Below are 22840 nucleotides of genomic sequence, written 5' to 3' on the forward strand. Positions count from 1 at the left end.
ATAACTTAGGTTTGATAGCCTTGCCTTTAACAGGTGCCTAAGTAAGTTCTCTTACTATTAGTAATATTTTTATGAGGAAAAAAGAAATATTTTCTCAATGGGGGGTGAAATGTCACAAATTGTGATGAAAGAAATGATACAAAACATGGAAATGTGTAGTAAGATTATAATCCTTTTAAATTGAAATGACTCAATTAAAATCTGCTCATTCTAACACATTTCCTTTGTTCTCAATACTGAAAGATTCAGCTTTTGTAGTTCCTGTTGCAAATGTTTTTTTTTTGTAGACAAATATCCTTTGATGATTTTCCTCCCTAATGATTACAGCTTACCCCTTGTGCCAACCCTCTTGCAGGACAAGGATGGCACAGTCTCTGATGCTAGCTCCTCCACTGCTGCTGTCAGTCATTATTATCATTGCCTAATTGGAGCAGGCACTCAAGCCGGTGCCTCTGTGAAGCCTTCGCAGTCCTTAGCCAAAACACAGCGTTTCAGAAACCTGCCTAAATTAGTTGTGTGACTTGCAAGCCCAGTCTTTCCACTAGGCTGCTACATGGAAGGGGAGCAGCCTCTTCAGTCACTACACTCTCTGCCACTGCTACACCCTACCTAGTTCTCACCGCCTTACCATCTCACTTGCTGCTTTCAAAACCTTTCCCATCACTTTGCCATGCATTCAGTTTTTCCACCCTCTCTACATTCCCTCACTCCACCTCCATTGTTATTGCTTTTCCTGCTTGGTCTTAAAACAAAGTTTTGTATTTTCTTCCTGTATCTGAAGGGAGCTATAGGTTTGCATGTTGTTTTGAAATCAAGAATCTTTTACCATTTTGTCTCCAGGTGTAAAACTTCCATTTATATATTGCCTTTCCTGAACTCAGGATGTCCCAAGACGCTTTTACAGCCAGTGAAGTACATTTGTCATCACTGCTGTCGTGTAGGATATGCCGCAGCCAATTTATGCACAGCAAGATCCCAGAAATAGCAATGTGACTATGACCAGATAATTTTTTTTAATGAAAATTAATATTGGCCAGAACACTGGGGATAACTTCCCTGCTCCTCTTCAAAATAGTGCCACGGGATCTTTTACTTCCACCTGAGAGAGTAGACGAGGCCTTGGTTTAAAGTCTCATCCAACAGTGCAGCACTCCCTCAGTACTGCACTGGAGTAACAGCCTGGATTATTTGCTGAAAAGTCTGAAGTGGGACTTGAACCCACAACCTTCTGACAGAGCTGAGAGCGCTATCATTAGAATTAGTTTTCCATTAGAACAACACATATACTATGGTCACTTGGTAGTACAGAACTTGAGAATTGCTGAAAAAAGAGACATGATGTTGAAGCTTTTCATCTTGCACTCATCAGGACAAATGCAAGAATGCCAAATTTCATAGGGAACAACAATTTTTACTGCATGAGAAAAGGGTGCTGATTGGTCAAAGCATTGCCAAGGAGAATGCACCAGGGAACTATTGACCCTCACGTTTTTGTTTACTTCAAAAATGACGCAAAGTCTGGGCATGTTCCTTTTGCCTACAGAGGACAATATATGTAGCTTCTAGCAAGCGTGAGTGAGCCACATTGCAAACCTGACTGATGATCTTAAATTGGTTGTTACTGTAATTCTTAGTGCACTCGGGATTGTTCAATAAGTGCTGTCCAGTCATGGAATCACATCTAACATTGAACATGATGTTCTGAGTTTTGCAAGCAAGGGCTGGTTGAGTACGGTCAGTATCTGACTATTGCAAACACCCAAAGATGTGATCCACCAGTCATTGGGACGTATAGTCTACGTAACCGGCATCACACTGGCACTGAAATTCATATAACACGATGCTACCATCAAGCCAAAAAGACTTTCTGCCTACCACACAAATATGTAATTTCTCTGTTTCTTTCTCAATCCTTAATTCTCAAAGGTTAAGGGGACAGAGTGTTGGTCCCACCGATCACCGAGGTCCCAGATTCCCTGTTGCCCTAGCCACACTGTCATCAGCTCGCACTTCCAACAAGTTAAGGTGCAAAATTTTCTTGAGCTGAAGGGTGCGGAAAAAACTAACTAACGGGGCTCATCGTGAGATATTTAACTCCAGGATTGCTTTGCATTGTAAGGATACCGCATATTGAAGTAGTACACGCTTTTGTAACCTCATTGTGGATCTAAAGCTGCTGAGATCGTGACAATCTTTCAGAATAACTTTATTTGAGAGTTATTTAGTGCAAGGCATTTTAGGTTTAGCATAGGGCACTGCAGAATTGGTCACCTGGCAACAACATTGGTAAGCAGCCTAACTTCAAGTTTTGTGAAGTGTGGATTGGTTTCGTTAATCTCCTCTTCTCCGAGGAGAAGTTAAGAGGAGATTTGATGGAGGTTTTCAAAGTCATGAGGAGTCTGGACAGAGTAGATGGGGAGAAACTGGTCCCGTTGGTGGAAGGATCCGGAACCAGAGGGCACCGATTTAAGGTGATTGGCCAAAGTAGTAACGGCGACATGAGGAAAAACTTTTTTTTTTACGCAGCGAGTGGTTAGGATCTGGAATGCACTGCCTGAGAGTGTGGTGGAGACCGATTCAATCAGGGCTTTCAAAATGGAATTGGATAATTATCTGAAGTGAAAAAATTTACAAGGCTACGGGAGGGGGGGGGGGGGGGGGAAGAGGCGGGGAAGTGGGACGAGGTGAATTGCTCTTGCATAGAGCCGGCATGGACATGATGGGCAGAATGGCCACCTCCTGTGCTGTAACGAGTCTATGAATCTAACTCTATGTTCACCACTAAATAACCTTTCTAAATGCTAGAAGTTTTGGTTAAAGGATGTTTCAGATTTACTCCGAGACTCCTGATAAATTCGCAGTTGAATGCAGGTCCGATCCTCTCACCATTCTTCCTCCACCAGAGCAACTTGCATTTATATAGCTCCTTTTGATGTAGCAAAATGTTCTAAGCTGCTTCACCAGAAGCATTGCAAAATAAAATTTGACACCGAACCATGTGAAGAGATATTTGGACGGTTAACCAAAAGCTCGATCAAAGAGGTAGATTTTTAAGGAGCATCTTAAAAGAGGAAAGTGAGGAAGTGAGGTTTAGAGTGTGAATTCCAGAGTCGGGGCCCAGACAGCTGAAGGCACAGCCGCCAATCGTGGAGCAATTAAAATCAGGGATGAACAGAGTCCAGAATTAGAGAAGTGAAGAGGTCTCGGAGGATTGTAGGCCTGGAGGAGATTATAAAGATCGTGGGGGGTGGGGGGGGGGATCACCTGAACTGTTGCTAGGCAGAAGTTGTGCTTAAGGCAACCATAAATAAATCTGAAAATGTTATTTAATAGTCAGCAGTTTTTTTTATACCCATGATTTAAAGGAGATAATTTTTCTCGCTCCATGGTATTCTCCCCTCGTGCTTGGATCTGGTAATAGCGGATCCCTATTCATTTTGTATGTGCTTTTGTCACCTACAAACTTGACTTTTCCAGTGCACTCCTAGCCAGCTTCCCGCACTCTACCCTCTGTAAACTTGAGGTACATCCAAAACTCTGCCACCCTTGTCCTTACAAGTCCCATTCACCCATCAAATCTGTGCTCTCCAACCTACACTGGCACCTGGCTAAGCGACACCTCTATATTTAAAATTCTCAGCATTGTTTTCAAATCCTTCCATGGCCCCTCCCTTTTTCTGTAATCTCCGCCAGCCCCACAACCCTCTGAGATATCTGCACTCATCTAATTCTGGCCTCTTGAGCATCCCCAATTTTAATTGCTCCACTATTGGTGACTGTGCCTTCAGCTACCTGAGCCCTAAGATCTAGAATTCCCTCCCTGAACCCCTCCCACACCCAGAAGCCTCTTGAAGCACTGTATAAGAAGAGCTTTGCTTGCTCCCATTTATTTTTCTTTCTCCTCTTCCCCCTCTCCTCCTCCTGCTGCTTTTATTCCTTTAATGTTATTTTCTTTCTGCTTCACGCAGTCAGGTTTTTCTTACTGCTGCCCTAGACCTCTTGATGATGCTTCAAGCAAACAGTCGACTGATGCACATCGCAGCAACTTAATGATGTTAGTGTAGGCGACAGTTCACACTTGGGGCAGTTTAGCTCCAGAGGTGCCACTGCAAGTTGTGCTTTTTCACCCCTTTCAGCTGTTCCTCCCTCAGTCCTTCTCGTCCCACAGGAGATTCTGCTTCTGTGTTGATTCCGTGGAAGAGTGCTTTCATCGAGAAAGAGCAGACTTTAAGTTTTTTTTTAATTACTTGGCTCATTATTAGTATTTTCTCTGAGGAAGTGCTGCTCCTGAATTTTGGCTCCACTGCCTCCGAGGAAAATCCAGCCTAGTGTGGACTGTGAAGCCTGTTTGTCAATTGTGAGTGAGCCTGGTTCGGAAATGCCTGATGATAACATTCTTCTATTTAGGCTATTTCAGGAGGCTTAACCACATGGAGAGTCAGTCGTAATATGCAGTCGACGTCCCGCCAAACCGACCCTCCTTGTGGATTTAGTTTCTTTATAACTTGAGAGAGGTGCAATCAGCTGGGTGATTGACACAGGAAGCATTTAGAAAGAGTGTGAGCTGGGGGCACATGGCTAAGAAAGATAGTTTAATAACTAGTATTTAAGCTGTGATTTCTACGTTCTTTATTTACCATGGTGGTTCTTGCATACAAAACCAGTTTGTTCTGGATTCCCTTGGCCTACAAAGACCTTGCATTTATATAGTGACTTTCAAAGTGCTTTTTAGCCAACTGATTACTTTAGCAGCATTGTTGCTGTTGTTTTGTAAGCAGATGCGGCATCCAATTTGTGCACAGCAAGGTTCCACGAAGAACAGTAGATAAATGATTAGATAATCTGTTTGTGGTGATGTTGATTGAGAGTTTTGATAGATTAGACACAGAGGGTTTCCACTTGTGGGGAAGAGTAAAACTAGGGGCCATCAATATAAGATAGTCACTAATAAATCCAGTAGGGAATTCAGGAGAAACTTCTTCACCCAGAGAGTGTGGCGCTCGCTATGACGCAATGGTTGAGGCAAATTGTTTAGATTCAATTAAGGGGACTGAGACGAGGAGAAATTACTTCACTCAAAGGGTTGTGAATCTTTCAAATTCTCTATGCCAGAGGATTGTGGATGCTCCATCGTTGAATACATTTACGAACACACCAATTAGTAGCAGGAGTAGACCACTCGGCCCTTCGAGCCTGCTCCGCCATTCAACAAGTTCATGGCTGAACTGATTACTCCACATTTCCACCTACCCCCGATAACCTTCCACCCCCTTGCTTATCATCAAGAATCTATCTACCTCTGCCTTAAAAAATATTCCAAGACTCTGCTTCCACCGCCTTTTGAGGAAGAGAATTCCAAAGGCTCTCAACCCTCAGAGAAAAAATTTCTCCTCATCTCTGTCTTAAATGGGCGACCCTTTTTTTTTAAAACAGTGACCCTTAGTTCTAGATTCTCCCACAAGGGGAAACATCCTTTCCACATTCACCCTGTCAAGACCTATCCGGATCTTATATGTTTCAATCGAGTCACCTCTTACTCTTCTAAATTGCAGCAGATACGAGCCTAGCCTATCAAATCTTTCCTCGTAAGACAGCCTGCCCATTCCAGGTATTTGTCTAGTAAATCTTCTCTGTACTGCCTCCAACCCATTTACAACCTTCTTTAAATAAGGAGACCAGTACTGTACACAGTATTCCAGATGTGGTCTCACCAATGCCTGTATAGCTGAAGCATAACCTCCCTACTTTTGTATTCAATTCCCCTCGCAGTAAACAATAACATTCCATTAGCTTTCCTAATTACGTACTGTACTTGCATACTAACCTTTTGAGATTCATGCACTAGGACACCCAGATCCCTCTGCATCTCAGAGCTCTGCAATCTCTCACCATTGAGCCAATATGCTTTTTTATTCTTCCTGCCAAAGTGGACAGTTTCCCATTTTCCCACATTATGCTCCATTTGTCAGGTCTTTGCCCACTCACTTAACCTATCTATATCCCTTTGTAACCCCCATGCCCTCTTCATAAGTTACTTTCCAACCTATCTTTGTGTCATCAGCAAATTTAGCAACCATTCCTTTGGTCCCTTCCGCTAAGTCATTTATATAAATTGTAAAAAGTTGAGGCCCCAGCACAGGTCCCTGTGGCACACCACTCATTACATCTTGCCAACCAGAAAATAACCCATTTATGCCTACTGTTTCCTGTTAGCTAGCCAATCTTCTATCCATGCCGATGTTACCCCTTACCCCATGAGCTTTTATTTTCTGCAATAACCTTTGATGTGGCACCTTATGCAATGCCTTCTGGAAATCCAAGTACAATACATCCACCGGTTCCCCTTTATCCACAGCACATGTAACTCCCTCAAAGAACTCCAATAAATTGGTTAAACATGATTTCCCTTTCACAAAACCATGTTGACTCTGCCTGATTACCTTCAATTTTTCTAAATTCCCTGCTATAATGTCTTTCATAATAGCTTCTAACGTTCCCTAAGATAGATGTTAAGCTAACTGGCCTGTAATTTCCTGCTTTCTGTCTCCCTCCCTTATTGAATAAAAGAGTTGCATTCGCTATTTTCCAATCTAACGGAACCTTCCCCGAATCTAGGGAATTTTGGAAAATTAAAACTAACGCATAAACTATATCACTAGCCACTTCTTTTAACACCATTGGATGAAGTCCATCAGGACCCGGGGACTTGTCAGCCCGCAGCTCCAGCAATTTGTTCAGTACCACTTCCCTGGTGATTGTACTTTCCGAGTTCCTCCCTCCCATTTCCTGACTTACAGCCAATACTAGGATGTTATTTGTATCCTCAATGGTGAAGACTGATGCAAAATATCTGTTCAATTCATCTGCCATCTCCTCATTATCCATTACTAATTCCCCAGACTCACTTTCTATAGGATCAACGCTCACTTTAAGGCTGGGATAGTCAGATGCTTGGTCTTTCAGGGAATCAAGGGATATGACAATTAAGCAGGAAAGTGGAGTTAAATCTGAAGATCAGCCATGGTCGTTTTGAATGCCAGAGCAGGCTCAATGGGCCATATGGTCCACTCCTGCTCCTATTTCTTGTGTTCTTGTGGGAAGCTAGATAAGCACCTGGAGGAGAAAGGAATAGAGGATTAGGCTGACTGCTGAAGAAGGATATAAGGGGGCCCAGGTGGAGCATAAACACTGGCGTGGACTAGTCGCTTCGAATGGCCTGTTTCTGTGCTTTACATTCAATGTAAGCTACATAAATGCAGTCAAATTACAGTTGTGAAGGATTTGGAATATGATTTGAATTACAGTGAATCCTTATTAATTGGAATAATTTCAAAACATCGATTACTCTGACTTCATTGCTGCTCTTTGAACATGATGCATACTTACAGGACCGTGAGACAATCACAGACATTCGGCCCATCTTAATTTGTTCATCCAGGAAGATTGTAAAGCACGCCCATTGCTTCCTAAATGATTCAAGGCTTTTTGCCCTCAATGAAAGAAAAAGAACGACTTGCATTTCCATAATGCCTTTCACAATCCCAGGACATCGCAAAATGTTTTACAGCCTATGAAGTGTAATTACTGTTGTAGGAAATATGGCAGCCAATTTGTACAACAGCAAGGCTCCATACACAGTAGCAATAATGACCAGATACTTGTTAACCAGAATCACTGAAACAGATTATTGACCAAGACACTGGAGAGAACTCCCCTGCTGCTCTTCAAAATAGTGCCATGGGATTTATTTACACCCACGTGAGAGGGCAGACAGGGTCTTGGTCTAACATCCCACTTGCAACACACCACCTTCGACAGTGAAGCACTCCCTCAGTACTGCACTGGAGGGATGGAGATGGCAACATAGTAGTTATGTAACTGGCCTAGTAATTGAAAGGCCTGGACTAATGATCTGGAGATGAGTTCAAATCCCATCATGACAGTTGGGGAATTTAACTTCAAATCATCAGTCAAATCTGGAATAAAAATAGCATCATTAATGGTGGCCATGGAACTAATGGATTGTTGTTAAAAACCCATTTGGTTCATGATTGTCCTTTAGGGAAGGAAATCTGCCATCCTTACCTGGTCTGGCCTACATGTAACTCCAGACACACAGCAATGTGGTTGACTCTTAACTGGCTTCTGAAATGTCCTCACAAGCCACTCCATTCTCAAGAAGGCAGCTCAGCATTACCTTTTCAAGGACAATTAGGGATTGGCAATAAATACTGGCCTTTTCAGCGCTTCCGCATCTCGTGAATGAATCAAAGAAAAGAAAAGGCCTGGATTTTGTGCTCAAGTTACTGGAGTGAGACTTGAATCAGCCTGCTGTAGCTGTGAGTACATTTCAAGTGTTGATCACTCTGTGTATGAAGAAATACTTCCGTTTACGAGTCCTAAATTTATCTTTTATTAGTTAGAACCTGTTTCCCACTGGACAGTCTCAGAGCTTTGATCTACAAATTGGAAACTGAAAATTATTTAGAAAGTCTCTGATGGTATTTTCCCAGAAATTAATTTCTTGATACATTGGTACAGTTCTTTTTCTGCAGACATATGCAGCTTTTCAAAGTCACGCTGGGAATACGATTGAACTAATTTAAAAAAAAAAAATAATTGCCTTAGTGACTTTAAATGCTGTGAGTTGATTTCCCCCCCACTCAAATCCCCCACTGAATCAGAGGGCAGGATTGGAGGGCTGGGAGAACAGCAGTGAGTTGTGTCGGGATGGTTCCCGACACATGCCTGCCGCCCGGGATGTTTTCCAGGGGTGCGCTGGCAGGTTATCAGCTGCCCTGTCAATGGAGGTGGTCATCCAATTGAACTCACTAAGGCCCCAATTAGGGGCGATATTACCAGGTCAGCAGCATTTTTCCGGTGGTGGGAGTGGCCCTGCCCCACCGTGTGGTGAGGCCGCTGTGTGGTCCAGGGGGCCATCAGAGCCGGTGTCTCCATGTTGCGAGGGGGCTGCGGGCAGTGAAAGCTGCCCCCACCGCCGGCCCAATGGGCCATCCAGAGGGGCCCTGCTTGCTTTGAATTTTTACTTATAACTTACATCAATGAGGGGGCCTCCATGTTGAGGCGCCATCTCCCTCTCCAATCTGCCTCAGCAGCATCCACCTTTGCCAACGGGGCTGCTGAGGCTTCCGACCTGCCAGACCTCTGACTGGGTCAGCAGAATAGGGAGCCTGCCCGCATCCTTAATTGGAGGCCGCATCCAGGAAATTTTTTTTTTTATTGTTTCGGTGGGGGGGTATGGGTGTCACTGGCTAGGCCAGCATTTATTGCCCATCCCCAATTGCCCTTGAAGAGGTGGCGGTGAGCTCCCTCGGTCTGGCTCCCCGGCAAATGCGACCTCTGAACCTCCATTTGATCCCAATGTCGAAGTCCCAAAGCCCTCAGTCATTTTCTGCCCAAAGAATTCATTTGTGGAAAAATACTGGCAGTGTTTTTGTTTGCTCACTGTTGCTGAGTGATGTGGGGGGAGGGGGAGGGGGGGGGGGTGGGCAGAGAAAAATTCCTTTAAATGCAATGGCTCCATAATTCTGCCATGTGGAGTGTGTTGCCTATTGCAGAATAACGCGCAGTGATTTCCCTGCAACTATCCCATTACCTCTGCTGGGGTTCCAATTTATTAATAAAGCTTTTTCCCTGCCTGATAACTAGATTTAAAGAGCGTTTGAAAAGGCCACAAAAAAGTCCTGCAGTTTGAAAGCTAACTCTCCTCTTCTCAAGTAGATCCTTAACTCTGCAATCATAATCACAATTGTACAACTCCCCCCTCCAGCCTCCAAAAACAAATTGGTGAAAGACCCATTTTGTTCAACTAGAAATAGAAACATGTTTATGCTTTACATTAGCCACTTTCTTGCATTCCGCAAGGCTAGCAATGACAATTGGAGATATCAGTAAACTCTCGCTGGGTTTACACAATATTCCTCTGTCCAGTCTATTTATAGAGGTGCCAGCCTTTGTTAAATGAACTTGACTGGAATAGCGCAGGACATGATAGAAATATTAAACTAATCTGGCTAACATGATAATCCTGTTAGTTCAAGTGGCATGCCAGTCTACTACCCACCATGCCACTAAAACTGGTACTGGAAGTGACTTGAAAGAAAGACAGACTTGCATTTATATAGCACCTTTTGTGACCTCAGGATGTTCCAAAGCACTTTACAGCCAGTGAAGCACTTTGGAAGTGTAGCCACTGTTGTAATCTACAAAACAGACTTGAAATCCAACTTGATGGTAAATGTGATAATGTGCACATGAGCTTTTGCTATTTAAACAAAGCATTAGCTTCAACATGCATAAGCAATGATGCCCCAAATACCAGCACTTTGCACTATCGCTTGGATGCTTGCTACTCACCAAAACCTGAACGATAAGCACCGAAGCTGGCATTGATGAAACTTGGAAGTCACTAAGCTCAATCATCTATGAAGCAACTGAAGCATCATTTGGTAAAGGGCAGAACCAGCAACAAGGGCTGGTGTGAGACCTACTCAGCTGAAATGATATCCGTCATTGCAAAAAACAAAGCCTACATGATGCACATCATAAACCCAACAGCTAAGACACTGCACAACCCGAAAGTAGCCAAGACAGCCGGACAAAGGAGAGGGAGATATTGCACAAACAAACTGGATCAACCTATGTCAAGAAATCCAAACTGCATGTGACAAAGGAAATCTGCAACTTATGTATGAAGGGATCAAGAGGGCACTTGGCCCTGCCATCACAAAAGTTGCTCCCCTAAAATTGAAGCACCGACAGCAGTGAATAGATGTCCCGCTGGGTTGAACACTACTGTGAGCTGTACTCCTGTGAGTCGGACATCTCCCGTAACTTCCCGTCAGGAATGAGTTAGATAAAGAACCCCCCCTCATTGGAACTCGAGAAGGCCATAGACCGCCTAGCAAATAGAAGGGCAGCAGGCAAGGGCGAAATCCCAGCCGAAGTGCTCAAGCAAGGAAAGTCCTATCTATTGCCACATCTTTATAACCTTCTCCTTCTCTGCTGGAAAGTTGGCTCTGTTCCACAGGAGATGCATGATGCCAAAATCATCGCCCTATACAAATACAAAGACAGCAGAAGAGACTGCAACAACTGCAGGGACATCTCACTCCTTAGAGGGGAAGGCCTTTGCTAGGGTCATACTTAAAAGACTCCATTTACTTGCAGACTGTGTGTATTCAGAAGCACGGTGTGGTTTCCATGCCAGCAGATCTCTTGTGGATATGATTTTCTCCAAGCGCTAGCTACAAGAGAAGTGCAGGGAACAGAGTATACCCCTTTACCTTACTTTCATAGATCTCACGAAGGCATTCGACACCGTCAGCAGAACAGGGCTCTGCAAGATTTTAGGGAAAAATTGTCTGTCCACTGAAGCTCCTTAGTCTCATCCACCACTTCCATGACAACATGCACTACACTGTATAGTTTGATGGCTCCACTTCCGACAGTTTCGGAGTGAAGAATGGAGTGAAACAGGATTGTGTCCTAGTCCCCACTCTGATTGGCATCTTCATCTCCATGCTCCTGACCTTCACCTTCCCTGCAGATGTGGAAGGAGTCGACTTGCACAATAGGTCAGACAGAAGCTCTACAATCTATCTAGCCTGAAAGCAAAGACAAAAACACATTGTGACCTGATCAGAGAACTCGTCTACGCTGATGATGCTGCGCTGGTCGCTCACACGGAAACTCAGCTACAAAGACTCATGGACTGTCTCTCCCGTGCCTGTAAATTATTCTCCTTGACTATAACCATCAAGAAAACAGTGGTCACGGGACAAGGTGTTGCATCTCCACCCCTGATCACACTAAATTACACTCCAAGTGGTTAGCAAATTCTGCTACCATGGGCCCAGGTGACAAACAATCTGTCCCTTGATGCAGACCTCAAAACACACGTAAGGAAAGCAAAGAACAAAGAAAATTACAGCACAGGAACAGGCCTTTCGGCCCTCCAAGCCTGCTCCGATCCAGATCCTCTATCTAAACCTGTCGCCTATTTTTTAAGGGTCTGTATCTCTTTACTTCCTGCCCATTCATGTATCTGTCTCGATACATCTTAAAAGACGCTATCGTGCCCGCGTCTACCACCTCCGCTGGCAACGCGTTCCAGGCACCCACCACCCTCTGCGTAAAGAACTTTCCATGCATATCCCCCCTAAACTTTTCCCCTCTCACTTTGAACTCGTGACCCCTAGTAATTGAATCCCCCACTCTGAAAAAGCTTCTTGCTATCCACCCTGTCTATACCTCTCATGATTTTGTACACCTCAGTCAGGTCCCCCCTTCAACCTCCGTCTTTCTAATGAAAATAATCCTAATCTGCTCAACCTCTCTTCATAGCTAGCGCCCTCCATACCAGGCAACATCCTGGTGAACCTCCTCTGCACCCTTTCCAAAGCATCTACATCCTTTTGGTAATGTGGCGACCAGAACTGCACGCAGTATTCCAAATGTGGCCGAACCAAAGTCTTATACAACTGTAACATGACCTGCCAACCCTTGTACTCAATACCCCGTCCGATGAAGGAAAGCATGCCGTATGCCTTCTTGACCACTCTATTGACCTGCGTTGCCACCTTCAGGGAACAATGGACCTGAACACCCAAATCTCTCTGTACATCAATTTTCCCCAGGACTTTTCCATTTACTGTATAGTTCACTCTTGAATTGGATCTTCCAAAATGCATCACCTCGCATTTGCCCTGATTGAACTCCATCTGCCATTTCTCTGCCCAACTCTCCAGTCTATCTATATTCTGCTGTATTCTCTGACAGTCCCCTTCACTATCTGCTACTCCACCAATCTTAGTGTCGTCTGCAAACTTGCTAATCAGTCCACCTATACTTTCCTCCAAATCATTTATGTATATCACAAACAACAGTGGTCCCAGCACGGATCCCTGTGGAACACCACTGGTCACACGTCTCCATTTTGAGAAACTCCCTTCCACTGCTACTCTCTGTCTCCTGTTGCCCAGCCAGTTCTTTATCCATCTAGCTAGTACACCCTGGACCCCATGCGACTTCACTTTCTCCATCAGCCTACCATGGGGAACCTTATCAAACTGAAGTCCATGTATATGACATCTACAGCCCTTCCCTCATCAATCAACTTTGTCACTTCCTCAAAGAATTCTATTAAGTTGGTAAGACATGACCTTCCCTGCACAAAACCATGTTGCCTATCACGGATAAGCCCATTTTCTTCCAAATGGGAATAGATCCTATCCCTCAGTGTCTTCTCCAGTAGCTTCCCTACCACTGACGTCAGGCTCACCGGTCTATAATTACCTGGATTTTCCCTGCTACCCTTCTTAAGCAAGGGGACAACATTAGCAATTCTCCAGTCCTCCGGGACCTCACCCGTGTTTAAGGATGCTGCAAAGATATCTGTTAAGGCCCCAGCTATTTCCTCTCTCGCTTCCCTCAGTAACCTGGGATTGATCCCATCCGGACCTGGGGACTTGTCCACCTTAATGCCTTTTAGAATACCCAACACTTCCTCCCTCCTTACGCCGACTTGACCTAGAGTAATCAAACATCTGTCCCTAACCTCAACATCCATCATGTCCCTCTCCTCGGTGAATACCGATGCAAAGTACTCGTTTAGAATCTCGCCCATTTTCTCTGACTCCACGCATAACTTTCCTCCTTTGTCCTTGAGTGGGCCAATCCTTTCTCTAGTTACCCTCTTGCTGCTTATATATGAATAAAAGGCTTTGGGATTTTCCTTAACCCTGTTTGCTAAAGATATTTCATGACCCCTTTTAGCCCTCTGAATTCCTCGTTTCAGATTGGTCCTACATTCCCGATATTCTTTCAAAGCTTCATCTTTCATCAGCCGCCTAGACCTTATGTATGCTTCCTTTTTCCTCTTAGCTAGTCTCACAATTTCACCTGTCGTCCATGGTTCCCTAATCTTGCCATTTCTATCCCTCATTTTCACAGGAACATGTCTCTCCTGCACGCTAATCAACCTCTCTTTAAAAGCCTCCCACATATCAAACGTGGATTTACCTTCAAACAGCTGCTCCCAATCTACATTCCCCAATTCCTGCCGAATTTTGGTATAGTTGGCCTTCCCCCAATTTAGCACTCTTCCTTTGGGACCACTCTCGTCAGCAGCTGCCACCTATGGCCGACTTGCAAAACGCGCATGGGATAACACCAAGCTGATCCTCATGACCAAGCTGATGGTTTATAAGGCCTGTGTTCTCAGCACCTTGCTGTACGGCTGTGAAACATGGGTGACTTACAGCTACCAGGAAAAGAAGCTCAATAATTTCCATCTGCGCTGCATTATGGGTATATCCTAGCAGGACAAAATCACAAATGCGGCAGTCCTAGAGTCATACAGCATAGAAACAGGCCCTTCGGCCCACTGTGTCCATGCCGACCATAATGCCTATCTATACTAATCCCACCTGCCTGCATTAATTCCATATCCCTCTATGCCTTGCTCATTCAAGTACCTGTCCAGCTGGCTCTTAAATGTTGCTACTGTTCCTGCCTCCGACACCTCCTCTGGCAGCTCATTCCAGATACCCACCCTCAAAGTCAGAGTTCCCAAGTATGTTGGCTTCAGTGGATCGAACACATCTACAGGATGGAAGACAGTTGCAAACCCAAGTACTTTCTGTATGATGAGGTAGCCGGCGCCAGATGACCAGTGGGGCTCCCAAAGCTCCGCTTCAAGGATGCTTGCAAACGTGACATGAAGGCCCTAAATGTTGACTATCGCACCTGGCTGTCACAAGCTGGTAAGAGAGAAATTGCGACACATCTTGTGGACTGATATGCACTGCCATGACGACCAGTTGCTACAGCAGCTTGGCAACAGGCGCCAACATCAAAAAGAACAACAACTCAGTGTCACTTGGCAGCTTCATGTGCAGCACTTGTGGCAGAACCTGCGCTCTCAAGGATTGACCTTCACAGCCATCAACAAAGCTGAACCAAGAGAAGACACCCCACCTAAATGGATTGTTTGCTATGTGTCCGTCATCTTTTGTAGATGGAAGGATGCCAACCAGTTTCTTAGAGAGATACAGCACTGAAACAGGCCCTTCCGCCCAACGAGTTTGTGCTGACCATCAACCACCCATTTATACTAATCCTACATTAATCCCATATTCCCACCTTCCCTCAATTCTCCTACCACCTACCTACACTAGGGGCAATTTACAATGGCCAATTTACCTATCAACCTGCAAGTCTTTGGCTGTGGGAGGAAATTGGAGCACCCAGTGCAAACCCACGTGGTCACAGGAAGAACTTGCAAACTCTACACAGGCAGTACCCAGAACCGAACCCGGGTCGCTGGAGCTGTGAGGCTGCGGTGCTAACCACTGCGCCGTCTGGGCAGTATATTCATGGCAATGTTTGTGTGCTGGCATTATTGCTTGTGCCTCATTCGAATTAGAGTGCCAAATATAACCAGGGTTAAAGTAAAGGCATTAATGTAAGAAGTGTCCCTTGTAAAACTATAAGAGCAACTTCTATTTGTATATTGCCTTAATAAGATCACAATTAGCACTGCAGGCATTAGTAAGTTCATACAGAAAAGGAGGATGGTAGAAGTTGTTCTGCAAAAATCATCATTTGAATACTTTCCTCACGCTAAGCTGTGTCATGTGCCAAACACAGTTGTGCTGCCCAAATAAAGATGCCATTTTTGTGGCTTAAGGTAATGGGCATAAGAACCAGAGATGAGGCACCATTCTTTTACACAGCAAGATGCAATGATCTGGAATGTACTGGCTGAAAAGGCAGCAGAAGCCGATTCAGTGATAACTTTCTAAAGGGAATTGGATAAATACTTGAAGAGGGGAAGTTTGACAGGGCTATGGAGAAAGGGCAAGGAAATGTGACTAATTGGATAGCTCTTTCACAGAGCCAGCACAGGCATGACGGGCCAAATGGCCTCCTTCTGTGCTCTGTCACTCTGATTGTATAATACCATGCCATTAAATACTCGCATGCTGCTGTAAGGTTAAGGAGCGCGCGACCAGACTTTAACGATTGGAGCAACTTAGGTTTAAATGGATGGCTGAAGGCTAAGCAAATATAGGAAAGATATGATCACACCGGATTTGGATAACCACTACTGTGGAGGGTTAACACCAACACAGACCTGTTGGGCTGAATGATCAGCTTCTAAATCTATGCATGCCATCTGAGCCCAACAGTAGAATCCGTATATTGTCCAGAATGTTAATTGACAAGTAGTAATCCTGAGAGGGAAAAAAAAAGACAGAAGCTGCTACGCAACCTGCAAAACTTGCATTCTGGAGGAGGTTAGTTATTGCACAGCTTATTCAATGAATAATTCTGAAGTGTTTAGTCAACCTGAGATTCCTCTCTTAGTACAAGCTCGTTGGATCATTCACTACAGTTGTTAAGACAGTTTTTGAAATGAATTCTAAGAATGTGATAGTTCATGGGTCATTAAGAACCTTCATGAATCTAAAAACTGAGCCCTGTTTGTAAGCTTCAGCATAAATGCAACATAAGGATGAACATTCCAGAGTAACAGTGTGGGTTAATGAAGTGAGATCTGTTATCTGAATGAAAATTCAGCTCATTTGTTTGGCGTTGAAACTCTGGAATTCCCTGAAACCTGTCAAAAGCATGGAATTACCATCAGGATTTATTACATACAAATACACAGGATTAGTTAATGGACAGGAAGCAGAGAAGAGGGATAATTGGGACATTTTCAAGTTGGCAGGCTGTGAGTAGTGCTGCAAAGATCAGTGCCGGGGCCTCAGTTATTAATGACTTAGAAGAAGAAATCAAGAGTAATGTATCTATGTTTGCTGATGATACAAAGCAATGTGGGAATGTAAGCTGTGAAGAGGACACAAAGATGCTGCAAAGAGATGTAGACAGGTTTTGTGAGTGGGCAACAAGATGGCAGATGGAATATAATGCAAGGAAGTGAGAGGTTGTAAGAGTAAAAAAACAGAATTTTTTTTTTTAAAAGGGCTAAATGTTTTTTCTAAATGTTCATGTTCAGAGGGATCTGGGAGTATTCGTATAAGGAATATAAAGTTTGAATGCAGGTACAACAAGCAATTAGGCTATTGGCATGTTGGCATTAGCCTAATTGCAAAGGGATTCGTGTACAAGAATATTTGAGTCTGAGAGAGAGATTTTTGGCTTGGGATAATTAAGGAACTGGGTGGGAAAATGGACCTGAGGCTGAAGATCAGTCATGATCCTATTGAATGGTGGAGCAGGCTCGAGGGGCCCTAAGGCCTACTCCTGCTGCTAGTTCTTAATTTCCTATGGTACAGAAACAAGCGATTCGGCCCAACTGGTCTATATCGGTGTTTATGCTCCACACAAGCCTCCTCCCAGATTATTTCATCTCAGTCAGTCAACATATCCTTCGAAGAACACTATAAGAGGACAGAATCTTAAACCTAGAGCTCTGTCATCCAGGAGTGAAATTAGGGAGCATTTTTCTTTCCACACAAAGTATGGTGGAAATCTGGAACACTCTCACTACATAAGTCTGCGAATGCTGGATCAGCTAGAGCTTTCAAGACAAAGATTTTTCCGATGATAGTTCTGATGAAAGGTCACAGACCTGAAGCATTAACTCTGTTTCTCTCTCCACAGATGCTGTCTGACCTGCTGAGTATTTCCAGCATTTTCTGCTTCTATTTCAGATTTCTAGCCTCTGTAGCATTTTGCCTTTTGTAGATAGCTTTTTGTTGGGTCAGGATATCAAGGAATATGAAGCAAAAATGGGTAAATGAAGTTGAGACATAGATCAGGCCTGTCCAATTAAATGGTGAAACAGACTCGAGGAGCTAAATGGCCGACTCTGTTATGTTGCAACAATGTAACACTCATAGGGAGTGCAATCACGCACATGCCGCGTAAGAACTTCCATCCTTTAATATCCCGAGATGCACTAAAGTAACAGCTAAGCATCTATTGTGTGCAGAGAAACCAATCGGTTTGCATCGCTCTAATATCGTAAGTCAGATTGTAATTCTGCGCTCCTCCAATTCTGACTTCTTGCGTAATTCTGACTTTAATCACTCCACCATTGGTAACCATGCCTTCAGCTACTGAGGCCCTAACTTCTGGAATTCCCTCCCTAAACCTGCCTGTCTGCCCCTCTCTCCTCCTTTTAAGATGCTCCTTAAAACTGACCTCTGACCAAACTTTTAGTCTTCTGTCCTAACATCCCTTTAGGAGGCTATTGGGATTAGATTCACTTCACTTTTATCATTGAACGATAGGACATTGGGGGATGGTGAAATTAATCTTTGGTGAAAGTGCACGAAAGAGCTATCGTGAATTGGCTGCCCGTTTTACACCCATCTCGAGGTTCACCTCCATTGACTTGACCGGGAAAGAAATTTGGACACGGTGGAAAATGATGGCCCATTTTGTGCTGCTGTCCCAGACTAATGTTATCCTCGTGTAGTTACCTCTTTTGGGCAAAAGCACCAGCCAATTTGTGCAGAAGGAGACCCCACAAATAGCGATGAGATGAGATAAAGACACAGAAGTCCCCTGCTCTCTTCAAATAGTCTTGGGATGTTTTACATCCACTTGGATGGGATTTTGCCTCAACATCGCATCTGAAATATGGCACCTCTGCCCAGATTCCTTAACTGATTACTGAAGGTGTTAATCCATTTCAAATAAACGTGCCAGTTAAAATAACAAAGTGGTTATGTTTGGACTGTTCACACGTTCCTTACAATGCGCAGTGCGATCCACCTTGGCATGCACTTGTTCTGATCAAATCATCCACCTCTTTTTATCTTTTCCTTTTCAGCAGAAGAGGAAGTACTTGAATGACAAGAAAGAAAACCTGAATCAAGCCAAGAGCCATTCCACAAGTGCTTCACCATTTTGCTGCCTTACTCACAGTTGTAATCATTAAATATAACCCAACTGAGCAGGACCTAAGGCTGGGATTAACTGAGGTCCGAATGCCACAGCTGTGTCGAGCTAAATTCTTGTTCATCTACGTGTCTAGCCAAAATATTTCCTCCATTATCCTGGGAATTGCTGCAGATGTCACTGTTTGAAAGCTAATATGATGTCAAAAATTAAGAGTGTGGCTAATTACATTCTGTATGCATTTCACCAAGCTATTGCCCTTCATTGGCCAGCTCAGTTCCTTAAAAACAAAAATTCTTTGAGAATGTAAGTGAAGTGGAACGCAATTTTTCAACTGGGAGATTTTTTTTCTGTAGAATTGAATTGTCATTTTTGGCTTGTGTTACTTTATTGCTGTTGAATATAAAGATGCACACATAACCAGCTGTTGGCTTCCATAGAACATTTGCTCTCTTGCAATCATAGTTCGCCATTCCAATTGTTAAGCAAGAGCCTTCGTTGCTGCCACTGTGTTGTAAAACCTTCCGTTGTCTTTAATCTCGACTCATTTCTTACTGTAACACAAAATTAGTGGTAGAGAAACAATGGCCCAGATTTTGCACTGGTAATGACAGCGTAACTGTCAGTATTCACCGTCATTACTCCACTGCAACTGACGGTAACTTCTGGAGTCTGCCCATGCGCAGAATAATGTGGGAATCCAGAAATTACTGTCAATGATTCTACACTTTTCTAGAGGGTGCGCTGTTGAGAAGCCCCCAGACTGCAATCAATGGAAAAATCTATGAATTGACAAGAACCTCCATTCTTACTCTGTTAATCTCACTGTAAAAACCCTTGAGAAAGTTACACCTTGTTGAATGAGGTGTAACTGGGTTTTTAATGGCATACTAACCTCATAAATACTGCTATACCACGAATGGCACTGAGAAGCTTATTTTATATTTACGGACTGTCAAATTTATCCATTATGCTAAAAAAATCAAATTTCAATTTTTAGATATTTATATTTTGGCTTCTATCTAAATCCACTCAATCATTTGTTTCGCTCTTTGAAAAATTAAATTAAAAGTGAAGGAGAAAGTACTTTGAACTGTTTAGTTTGCTGTCTGTGTGAATACTTCAATGTGATTGGCTGCTTACCCTGCTTGCTGACATCAATGCTGCTGGATACCTGGACCTTGACCGTCAGCAAAGGGGAAGTTCATACCTTAACAGATCACTAGATCTTTGTGGGCAGCTTTCTTTGAAGTCAGCAGTGAACGCTGTTACTTGGCTGCAGACTGCAATATCCAGGCCATTAGAAGTTAATAAAATCCAGTTTGAAAAAAACAACATGGTACCAATTCTTTGATCAGGAGCTCTTGAAGAGGATATTGCAAACTCATAACCCTTCAACTTTTCATCCATTTAATAAAAAACAAAGGCCCCCTCCCCCCTAGTTTCCTGCTAATTGCAACTTGCAATTGCAGCTCCTCAGCAAGAGCACCCGATTGGGGAATAAATCCTACAGTGTTGAATACAATTGGATTGCAATACAAGACAACATATCAAGGGATCAGGATGCATAATCAAACTGTTAATTAATTGAGTTATCCAATTTTTGTGATTTGCTTTCACTTTACCAGTATGTACACCATTTCCCTCACCACGGACAGGAAAGCAAAACATTAGCTTCAAAAATTTGAACAATGTGATTTGAACAAACCATCCAATCCTTTTCCTGATGCCCACCACAGTCAGTTTTCAACTTGACACTTCGACAAGGAGCCTAGTCCTTCAGTAGCAGTTACTGGAAATTCAGGTGTACATAGACAATGATTTTCCAACTAACAATTTATATGTTATACAGAGCACTATAGGTTTGGGTCTTTGCCAGGACATAACCCGCACTGGGTCTTAGCTGATCTCGCTTAACGGTTCAGGCTTCAGTTTTGCAAATCCTATGGTTTCTGAATCTCTGGCTGGAGTTTATCGATAAAGCAGTGACCCCGCCCAGTGGCTGAAAGGCAGGGATGAGTCTGCCTCCACCAGGCCTGCAAGCTGCATTGCTATTTTGCATAGCTCAGATCCTTAATTGGCTGCAGTCAGGGCTTCTGCCCCTCTGAGGCAGGAAGTCCTGTCTCCAAGAGCTGCTGGCCAATCAGAGGGCTAGCAGCTGTTCAGTCCCAACAGCATCACCGGGAGTGGTGGCCACTGCTGCAACTGGTCAGAACTTACAATCGGAGAGGCCACGGAATGGAGTAAGCGCGTGGGGCGTCGCTGGGGACAATTGGCTAGGCCGCAGCATGGGGTGGAGGTGTCAGTGTATGGTGGGTGGTTTCGTTCGGTGGGGGAGGGGAGGCCCGCGCTGCTGGACGGGCCCTCAGTGGGGCACAGGGTGCCCAATCAGGGGGCATCCCCCCCCACAAGGAGGCGGTGTATAACTAGGCAGCCTCCTTAGGTGCCAAAGTGCCCATCCGTCACTGGTAAAATACCAGTGGAGGCGGGAAGAGGCCCTTAAGTAGCTATTAATTGGCCGCCTGTCACCTCCTCTGCTGCTGGTGAAAAGGCAGCGGTGGGGCCTAAAATTCCAGCCTCCTACTGCTGTATACAGACTCCAAGTGAGTTGAACAGCAAGTTATGAAATATCCTAATTTATACAAACTGAAATCACTCATCAATATACAACGAGCTTCAAATAACTCTGCAAATGATCGTGTAACCATTTGGTCGGGCTGTTGCCTCCATCACAATAATGGGCAAAGGAATTGCACATGCAAGGGCTATGTATCTGTACACTAATATTGACACAGCATATTCACACAAGGCTAATGTAGCAAAACTAGAGTAGTGTTGCATTAAGTGATTCCAACTTCAATAGCGAGTGCTTTTATTCGACTGATAGAAACAATACACCTCATTTGTATTATAGTTAGAAAAAGTTAAGTGTATGCTATAAAGCATTAACTCTTCTCTGGGTCTAAAACAGCGGGAACAAAGCTCAAACAAACAATTTAGCAATGTTGCCTTAAATCCATAAGTATGGAGATGTTCCCCTCTGTTATTCATACTGTATATACAGAAGGGCTGGTACTTAATATTTTTACAAAATTGATAGTGGAGTTGAGTGATAAATTTTGGAGGACAGGTACTTAGATCTGTACCACATGGATCATACTGCACTGCTATTGCAACAATGACTTGTAACATAGTGCCATTGTACATGACCTATGACATAGTACCATGTGATTTGTATTGCAGTGCTATTGTACCATATGACTCATTGTTTTGCTATAAACTTTTATTTCACTGAATGTTGTAATTAAATATTAGGTAATTGAAAATATAGTTTAAAATCACAAGTCTCAATAAACAACTCATTTCTGCAATTTCCACATTTTTAAAAGATTAATTCTCAGGGTTAGACATGACAGGACATCTGATCTGTGGTTATCTAGTAGGTCTGGTTGTATTGGCAATATTATTGCATTCAGTGAAGGTCCAGGATGACAATACTGCCACATCTGGCCCAAGATAATGTTATCTGACTGAAAATGGGGCCTGGGAAATGAACTGACTTACACACTGCTCTGTTCCCTCCAGGACTTTAGTTCAAATTGAGCCTTAACTAATGAGATGGCAGTCTTTACACTTTCCTGTTGGATGTTCAGTTAGTTTCTAAGTGGGCAGTCGCAATTGTCATACATACAAGAAAAATTATGGACTAAAACTGAATAGTTCTAAAAAGTGTCTTTAAAAAAAAAAAGACCTCTTTTAAAAAGTGAACAATGCTGCTAAAAATGGCCACGTGTATTTGAAAATGACTACACTGTCTGCTTAGAACAAAGGATGCCCAACTAGGTTGAGATGGATCAATTGAACCCATCAAGAGATGCTTTGGAATTGAATGGGTTCTTCTGAAACAAAGAAGGTGTGAAGTGGAAATATCATAACTGATTAT

At 43.5% G+C, this 22840-nt stretch overlaps 1 protein-coding gene across 4 annotated transcripts in view; it reads left to right on the forward strand.

Annotated features, from left to right (window-relative positions):
- The window catches only part of cd276 (CD276 molecule), a 344803-nt gene extending 322542 nt beyond the window's left edge, over nt 1-22261 (forward strand). For 2 of the 4 annotated variants that reach the window (XM_068015430.1, XM_068015428.1), the window contains exon 8: nt 18830-22261. In XM_068015430.1, coding sequence (XP_067871531.1) covers nt 18830-18852 — 23 coding nt within the window. In that variant the 3' untranslated portion in view covers nt 18853-22261. The remainder of the gene's footprint in view (nt 1-18829) is intronic. The other 2 variants (XM_068015431.1, XM_068015429.1) reach the window with 1 other exon arrangement.
- The last annotated feature ends 579 nt before the right edge of the window (nt 22262-22840 follow it).

This window comes from Heterodontus francisci, chromosome 35 (assembly GCF_036365525.1).
Source record: "Heterodontus francisci isolate sHetFra1 chromosome 35, sHetFra1.hap1, whole genome shotgun sequence".
Classification (NCBI taxonomy): Eukaryota; Metazoa; Chordata; class Chondrichthyes; order Heterodontiformes; family Heterodontidae; genus Heterodontus; species Heterodontus francisci.